Raw genomic sequence first — 9,630 nt, forward strand, 5'->3', positions numbered from 1 at the left:
AGCCTGAGCGCTCATATCAACAAGATGTGTATCCGTGCGCTCCTGTCCCTCAGGTGGCAGAACTGAGAATGGACGATGAGGATTTGCCGTCCCGTGGTCTAAAAGAGCATCTCCTGGGTTTCTTTAGCTGGATTACAGGCAACAGCAGCCGCTTCAGACACCTGCAGAACACAAGGCAATAAACGTATGCGCACCTGTGTGAGGAGCTCAGGCTGCCAAACCTCTGGAGTACAGTGACGCGTCATTATAACACCATAATGCTCATTTCAACCGAGCACAACAATTGTCTGTGTCTAATTACAGTGTACCCAGAGCGTTGGCATCTCCGACTGCATGCTTTTAAGTCCTTTGCAGTTGAGTCTTGATGGTTGCTTCTGATCTTGCTTCTACTTCTGAAGTTAAAGGCAATATGCAATTGAGCATTTATAGAGGGGCATATTCATATATAAATATGTATGTGTGCGTGTGTATAATTTAATCTATCTATCTATCTATCTATCTATCTATCTATCTATCTATCTATCTATCTATCTATCTATCTATCTATCTATCTATCTATCTATCTATCTATCTATCTATCTATCTATCTATCTATATAGCTATTCTAGCTATCTTTCTTTATTTCTCTCTCTCTCTCTCTCTCTCTCTCTATATATATATATATATATATATATATATATATATATATATATATATATATATATATATATATATATATATATATATATATATATATATATATATATATATATATATTGTGTACTACAATTATTATTGTAATACATAATATTTTTTTATTATTATGATTATTGTCCTAAAACATACAAACAAAATAGTAATGGTACAATGTGTGATGCAATAATTATGCTTTTGTAGTATATTATTATTATCGATTATGAATAACTTTTATTGTAAATTTCAATATATTATGTAACAAAAACATAATTATTGGATGATACATTTTAAAATACTTGATTGTAATTAATAATAATAATAATAATAATAATAATCATAATAATCATCATCATAGTAATACTTTATTATTATTATTATTATTATTACAACAACAATAATAGTTTACAATTATATAATTATTTGTATATTGTAATATATTGAAAATAATTAATAATAACAATTAATAATATATTATATAATATTATTATTTTATATATATAATTAATATGAATTATAATACTACTACTAATAAATAATAATAATGATAATAATAATAATAATAATAATAATAATAATAATAATAATAGTACTTTATTATTATTATTATTATTATTATTATTACAACAACAACAATAATAGTTTACAATTATACAATTATTTGTATGTCTTAATATTTGGAAAATATGTTTAATATTAATTCTACTAATAATTATTAATACATTTATTAATAATATTAATATCAATATCAAGACTTTAGTTTTAAGACCTAAGACCCCCGTCTTCCTATAATTTGCAGTTTTTTTAAAGGTCTCTCATCATAATGTAACTTTTCTAGATCACAATTATATGATGCAATACAGATATATTGTTTCAGTCTGCAAGGCATCATATAAAACATGCTTGTTTCATGAATGAAATATGAATTGATATTGGTGGCTGTTCAGTCAAAAAGATACAGTCATCTGATTTAGATGCAGGATAAAGGCTTTTATTGAAGTCTTTTGTTATCACACTATGATAGGCACCTCCGGTTTGTTGTTGTTTTGCCTCCTAATAAGGATTCCTCGCACGCACACTTGCTTCTAGTCCGCTTCTCTCATAGCAGGTGCTTCAGAATCCATTTAAAAAGCTGAACTGAAACCTGATGCTGCTGTTTGAGTCGGCTGACCTAAAAACTCGTAGCGATTGCACACCTCCAACAGAAGTGAAAACGCACTACTAAGCCCACAGAGACTTGAAAGTCGTTTGAAAATCCTCCAGTCCTGAGGCTCCGGCGTCTGCATTTAGCTCTCTATCCACTGCTTTTCCTTCCACAGCAGAGAATCACAGCTTTTAATTAAAGCACAGGCCACCGCTGAGCCCCATCGTGCTGTAATTAGACCGCAAGTACCACTCTTTAAATGCTTTTATTTACGCATTCGTTTCACGTAAAAGCAAACCAGAGAATAATATAATCCCAGATTGTGCTGTCGAATGCTCTCCGCAGTGTATGAGGGATTAAATGTTATTCTTGTTTGCTTATTCAGCTGCGACAACACATTTGGGAACAACGTCGGCGCAGCAAATGAAAGCGCAGGGATCTTTTTTTGCCAATAAAAATGCTAATCTTTAGTTTCTGCTTTAGTTGGAGATGCCGATATTTATTTGAGATATCCGCCCGGTCGTCTTTTTTTCAGGATGCTGTATAGCGTCCCGTGAGGTTTTGGGATGGAAAGGCAGACGATTCCACTTTGCTTTCTGCAGAAAATCTCCTCCAGACAGATTGCTGTCAGAAACTATAATGCAGTTGAAAGTGGGAGGACAAGGCGAGGAAAATCCACATCTCGGTTTTGTCTCTTCAAGTCTCTGAGACTGCCGGATCACGACTGATAGCAAGAAATAATATGCTCTGCAAAATCTGAGGTCACGCTTTGCAATATGACCTGCGGCTTGTTTTTTTGTTTTTTGAGTGTGTGTGTGTGTGTGTGTGTGTATGTGTGATCGTTCTTCATGTTTGTCGAATCCCTGATGAACTGGCTCCTGTATTATTTATGAATTGTCTAATGGAGCTGGTAGTTTCGGTTCAGCTTGTCATGAAATCGCTTGAAATTCAGCTAAAGCTCTCACTTGAATACCTTTCAGAAAGCATTTATTTATCGCGATAGAAAAATGGAGAGCACTTAGGAAATCTCAATTTCTCTGGATTTATCATTTAGGGTTATGTGCTTGACTAAACTTAATATGTTCTGCAAACTACTGAAACTACTTTTTTTCTTTCTAAATAGAAAAGTAAAAATGCTGTCATTAAGAGCATAACATTTAAAATAGTCAAAAAACAACAACATTAGCAGTGTTTAACTTCAGACAACTTTAGAAATCAAAATCTATCCATTAACCCTGATTGTTTCTATTTTCATCACATCACATCTATTTAAAATAAATAAAACGTTAAAGAAATATGTGTTTATTTTGAAAGAAAAAAACAGCAACAAACAAACAATAAAACTCACGAGGAACACATTAAATAATGTTTTTTGTGTTGTCTGCAATGAAATACAAGACAAAGTAAATTTAGAAATCACTACTTTTTTATTTGCGTTTTTTCATTCTGCCCTAACTTTTTCTGATTTGGGGTTGTGTGTGAATGTATATAAAGTAGTTTTTGTCCACCAATAATAACATACTTTCGTATATTTCAATTTTCTAAAATATTTTTTCTTTTTTTTTAGTAAAACAATGCTAAACATGCTTAAAATTGACTTACACTTTAAGATTGACATCATTATAAACTGACATCTAATTACGAAGTCTTGGCTGTTTAGAAAGAGGATACATGTACTTGCCTGGCCTGCACGCAGTCCTGACCTGTCACCAATAGAGAATCTGTGGTGTATTTTGAAGCACAAAATGTGATAATGAAGACCCATTACTGTTGCCCACCTTAAGACTTGTTTGCAGGAGGAATGGGCCAAATTTACAAATTGTCATCTCTTTGACAACTTCCTGGCTGCAGGGGAAGAGGATTTAAGTACTTGACTGGCCTGCCTGCATTCCTGACCTGTCACCAATAGAGAATCTGTGGCATATTTTGAAGCGCAACTATTGTATTGTCTGCAATAAAATACAAGTCAAAGTAAACTTAGAAATTACTACTTTTTTTTTTTAATTTGCGTTTTCCATTTCTAACTTTTCCTTATTTTTCTGATTTATATATATTGTGTGTGTTTGCTGTGATTTGAGTCTAAGCTCGGGTGCATTGATTTGAGGTTCGTTCTTGAAATACTGAGCTAGCAAGATTCTATTAATTGACTTGATCCAGGATAGTTTCCTTCTTCAAAACTTATCCAGGAGTTTTTGTCATAGCAACAGGTCTGTTGGCTCAAATCTACCCAGGAGCAGTTTTATGTAACTACAGAAGACTTGAGGTTTAAATAGGAACATTTTCAAAACTTTTTAGTAAGTTTTGAGCGAGATGATGCTAATGGTCTAAAGTGATTCAATGATTTATGCTAAGCTGAGCTAAAATTTCTCCATCCAGACCTGGAGTTCGACTCAATGCATTAAAGAAATATGTTAACATTGTAAAATGAGTCTATTTTCAAACAAAAAATGTTCTTTTAAACGAGGTATGAAGAACCGAACCCAGATCTGATGTGTCTGTAAGTCCTGAAGTGTTTGTTTGCTGACGTCTCTCCTTCTGTCTTCCTCTGTCAACAGAATCACATCGCCTTCGCTGAGATCACGTGACCTCGAATCAGCCGTATGGCAAACACACTGGACATCCACGCTGTTCACCGTCCAGACCCGATAACCACGACTCAATGCTAAATGCATATCCTCCATGGTGTCCTTTCCAATGCCTCTGCCCTTGCTGTGTGTGTGTGTGCGTGCGTGCGTGCGTGGAAACACTGTCAACTATTAACTGTTTTCATAACACAGATAAAGACTAAGATTTACACTTCACATTCCCCTGACCGCTTCTGTTGGCTTTTCTTGCAAATGGAGCTCAAATTCAAAGCTCAGAAAATCTCAGCTGCTTGCGTTTATGGAGTGTGTGTGTGTGTGTGTGTGTGTGTGTGTGTGTGTGTATGAGAGCTCTATGATGACATTGATGCAAATACCTACCTATGGAATTCAAAATGGACTTGCAGTCGTGGATATGTGTGTTTTTCTTTGTCAGCGGATATTCCAGAATATGTTTATGGCTGAATTTGTTTGTGTTCTAGTGCTTGCGTTGGATGACTGCAAACATGCTGAAGCCTGATTCTGCCTCAGAGGATTAAAAATAAGGTAGTTTTGATTCTATTTGTTTTGAAACTGTAACACTGTGTTTTATAAATTAAGTCTTGTGTTGATCTCACGATTACAGTTTTATTTATCTCATTTGAGCATAACTGGCAGTATTAATTTTTAATATCTCAAAATATATACACTACCTGACAAAAGTCTTGTCATTAATCCCAGTTATAAGGGCAACAAATAATAACTTCACTTCTAGTTTATCATTTGGAAATGTGGCAGGAGGTAGATTTTTCTGATGACTGTCAATCATCACAAATACTGCAGAAGACCTGTTGGAACCTGCATAGACCCAAGATTCTCACAGAAATCAGTCAAGTTTGCTGCAGGAAAAATCATGGTTTGGGGTTACATTCACTATGGGGTAGTGCGAGAGATCTGCAGAGAGGATGGCAACATCAACAGCCTTAGGTATCAAGACATTTGAGCTGCCCATTACATTACAAACCACAGGAGAGGGCAAATTCTCCAGCAGGATAGCGCTCCTTCTCATACTTCAGCCTCCACATCAAAGTTCCTGAAAACAAAGAAGGTCAAGGTGCTTCAGGATTGGCCAGCCCAGTCATCAGACATGAACATTATTGAGCATGTCTGGGGTAAGATGAAGGAGGAGGCATTGAAGATGAATCCAAAGAGTCATGATAACCTCTGGGGGTCTTGCAAGAACACTTTCTTTGCCGTTCCAGATGACTTTATTAATAATATGTTTGAGCCATTACAGTGATGTATGGATGCAGTCCTCCAAGCTCATGTGAGTCATACACAATATTCATTCTTTCTCCACTGCGGCATGACTTTATATTCTATACTGTACATTATTTCTGTTAAATGACAAGACTTTTGTCTAAGCAAAGTCAGACCTTTCTGTAACTAAATAATTAAAAATCAAGGTATGATCATATTTTATTTTAGTAAAATAAGCATAATCTAGAGGCCTTTGCCTTTTATATAAGCCACTTCTGACACCGAATGGTCAACTAGAAGTCAAAGTTATTATTTGTTGTTTCCAACACTTGAATAGGCGACAAGACTTTTGTCAGATATATTTGTGACAAAAGTAACTATATAATTGTGATTTTATAATTCAGTTTGACTTTCATGATTGCAAATGAATACAGTATTGACCATTTGTCACTTTATTTGTGACTTTATGTCGTACAACAGCACATTTATTTCTCATAACTGTGATTTTAATAACTCATAATTGAGTCTGTTTCTCGGCAAGTGTACTTGCAATGCAACTTTATTTTTTAAAAAACTCAGAATTTATATCAAAATATGATTTATTTCTTGTAAATGCAGTTTTATTTCTTCCATTTATTTCTCATAACTGTAATATTATATATCAAAAAATATCTTAATTGTGATGTATGTCTTAATTGTGACTATTTCTCTTAATTGCAATTTTTACACTGTATTTCATATTATATTCAACCTACATTTAACTTTCAATTGTGACTATATTTCACAATTTCAACATTAAAATTGTGACTACAGTATATAATTTATATCTAACAATAGGATTTTTTTTCTTTTAGAAGACATTCTTAATGTTTCAATTATGTTATTATTATGATTTTATATCTCACCGTGAGACTTTATTTCTGAGACTACAGTTTTAATCATTATTTAAATACCTCCCTTATTTTTCAATCTGAGGCAAAACTGGGTTTCCATACATGAGTAAATACACTGTGTCCACACACAAAAAGCAGAATATAAGCTAAAAACACCTGAAGAAAGCTCAATTTAAAAAGAAAACAAAATACCAAAGCTCAGATATGCTCAAAATAACCTAAAAAGGCAGTTTAAGATATATTGGTTTAAATATTCATGAGCCAATAATAATTGTAAATGAATGCATTCACGCTTCTGTGAAAGACAGATCATCTGCTAAGACAATCATCACCATCTCACTAGATTAATGAATCTGTCTATATAACCAGTGCTCAAAATAACCAAACTCGCATTTGTTTTCATTTTTTAATGGCTGGTAGATCTTTCGACAAGGATTGATAACTTATTAAAAACAAAACAAAATGTGATACCTCATGTGTGAAGTTGTGGATGTTAATTAGCAACCTACTGTATATTATTTTAGTGCTAATTTATATTTCAGATCTCCGGCCCTGTGTTTCAGTCATGCTGTGGTGCCATTTAAAAGAATATTCTGGGTTATTTTTTGCTCCGCATTATTAATTATCATTTCAAGTTGTGCTTTAGTTATTAAAAATGTGCATATATTATTATAAACTTGGCAGATAAGTGGAATTTTTCGCTTAGTCATTGGTTAGCTTAGTCAATTCCTCAAAAAATGCCCTACAAATTCAAGATAGAATTGCAAAAGCCCTTTTAAAGTTGAATTGATTTATTTAGCATGTTTAAAACAGCCACAAGCTGATCAAAGTTCTTTACAACAGTGGTTCTCAAAGTGGGGGTCGGGACCCCCAGAGGGGTCGCGGGACAATGAAGGGGGGTCTCCTGGTGATTTCCAAAAATCGATTTATTTTTATTAAACCACAAGATTTACCATATTTTATTCATAATCAACTGAAGAGAAAAAATATATACTATATAGTTACTATAATAGCTTATATTTCTATTGCAGGGGTTCCAGGGTTTCTGTTCCTGGAGATCTACCCTCCTACAGAGTTTAGCTCCCACCCTGATCAAATACATCTGAATCAATTAATAAGGACCTGAACAGCACTTGATAATTACAGGCAGGGCTGCAACTGAAATCTGCAGGAAGGTAGATCTCCAGGAACAGGGTTGAGCACCCCTGTTCTATTGGATTGCGACCCCTGGGGTACATTATATTAAATACACAGCAATAGCATCAGATGCAGCGGATTGATTTTATAACACCAGGTTGAACTTTCTGGTCCATTTACAGCACTGTACACATTAAAAAAAGAAACAAAGAATAGACTTGGGTCTATTGGTGTGTGTGTGTGTGCACCATTGCATGCAAGGTTTCTGTATTTATAACCACCTCAGAGGATATTGGGGGTCGCGAGTCACTGACATTGTCATTTTGGGGGTCAGGGGCTGAAAAGTTTGGGAACCCCTGCTTTACAACATAATACATACTAGAGATACACAAAAAATATTGAATTAAACTAGTTGTGATTAATTTAAAGGTCTCATTAAGTGCTTTGAAATGAGCATTTTTATTCGATGTTTGACGTAATCTCAACCGAAACATGACTAGAGGGTGGGACATAGTGTAGCTCCTCCTCTTTTTTAAAAGCAGCCAATAGCATTTTGTTTTATCACCACTCTGCCTGTGAGAGTGATTGAGCTCAAGCGCATCAAATGAAAAGCAAAGAGAAGTGTCTTGAAGGTGGCAGGGTATGTCAGATACTAAAGAGCAAGTGATTGCTCAAGATTTGATGAGAAACTGATGATGAGAAACTACAAGCTTTACATCTTTATATCAGTTTAAATCTTCTAATGGCACATTTTGTCACTGTTTTGGAGCACACTAGCTTACAGATAACTTAAAAATGAACAATACTGATACTAACATCTAAAAACTTAAATTTCATGGGACCGTTAAGTGTGAAAATGAATGAAGAGTATCAGTTCACTGCATTACTTTTATAAATTTGGACATTGCATTGGATTCCTTTTTACACAAGTTTCTATTGAGCTTGTGAACACTGTAGCCAATCAGAGGTGATTCGATTAGTCTGATTTTTGTGCTTCTGCGAATTGTGAACTACAAAGCACTGAAATGATTGCAGCTTCAGTGATCATAATGGGAGTGATTATAATGGGTTTTGTAGAACTTCAGCTTGACTAATGACCTGAACCAACAAATTTTTTTTTTTTTTTTGCCAATGTTTCCATCTAAAGACGCAAAATACAGTTGGTCAGAATTATCAGCCCCCTTTAAATTAAAAAAAAAAAAAAATTCCTAAATGATGTTTAACAGAGCAAGAAAATTTTCACAGTATGTCTGATAGTATTTTTTTCTTCTGGAGAAAGTCTTATTTGTTTTATTTCGGCTAGAATAAAAACAGTTTTTAATAATAATAATTAAAAAAAAACATTTTACGGTCAAAATTATTAGCCCCTTTAAGCTTTATTTTTTGATAGTCTACAGAACAAACCATCATTATACAATTAACCTGCCTAGTTATCCTAAATAACCCAGTTTAGCCTTTAAATGTCACTTTAAGCTGTATAGAAGTGCCCTGAAAAATATCTAGTCAAATATTACCTGCTGTCATCATGACAAAGATAAAATAAATCAGTTATTAGAAATGAGTTATTAAACTATTATGTTTAGAAATGTGTTGGAAAAAAAAAAACTTTTCTCTGTTAAATAGAAATTAGAAAATAAAAAGGGGGGGGGGGGGGTAATAATTCTGACTTCATCTGTATGTTTATGCACAAAAGTAGAATATTGCATTAAACATTTGCAAATAAAGCATCGTTTACATGCAGTGAGTTTAGAGAACAAAATCTTTGCTTTCTGATAAACCGGCACCAAATATCAAATTCTAAAATGGAATTTGCTGTTTTATGAGAAGTCGCTTTTGTCTTATATAATAATTTACAACTCGACTAAATTACTTGAAAATAGTTTTGGCTAGTAATAATACCAAACCACTTTGATGGTGGACTTTGGCTAATGGTTATTAGAATAACTAAAACACCATTTCCGTT

The 9,630-nt window shown here is 33.8% G+C and overlaps 1 protein-coding gene across 12 annotated transcripts in view; it reads left to right on the top strand.

Moving 5' to 3' along the window:
* The window catches only part of plppr5b (phospholipid phosphatase related 5b), a 106,442-nt gene extending 101,230 nt beyond the window's left edge, over positions 1-5,212 (top strand). For 4 of the 12 annotated variants that reach the window (XM_073939922.1, XM_073939923.1, XM_068216999.2 and 1 more), the window contains 2 exons: positions 54-184; positions 4,372-5,212. In XM_073939922.1, the coding sequence (XP_073796023.1) occupies positions 54-182 (129 nt within the window). In that variant the 3' untranslated portion in view covers positions 183-184; positions 4,372-5,212. The remainder of the gene's footprint in view (positions 1-53; positions 185-4,371) is intronic. The other 8 variants (XM_073939919.1, XM_073939920.1, XM_073939921.1 and 5 more) reach the window with 3 other exon arrangements.
* Positions 5,213-9,630: the final 4,418 nt, after the last annotated feature.

Source organism: Danio rerio, chromosome 24 (genome assembly GCF_049306965.1).
Source record: "Danio rerio strain Tuebingen ecotype United States chromosome 24, GRCz12tu, whole genome shotgun sequence".
NCBI lineage: Eukaryota > Metazoa > Chordata > Actinopteri > Cypriniformes > Danionidae > Danio > Danio rerio.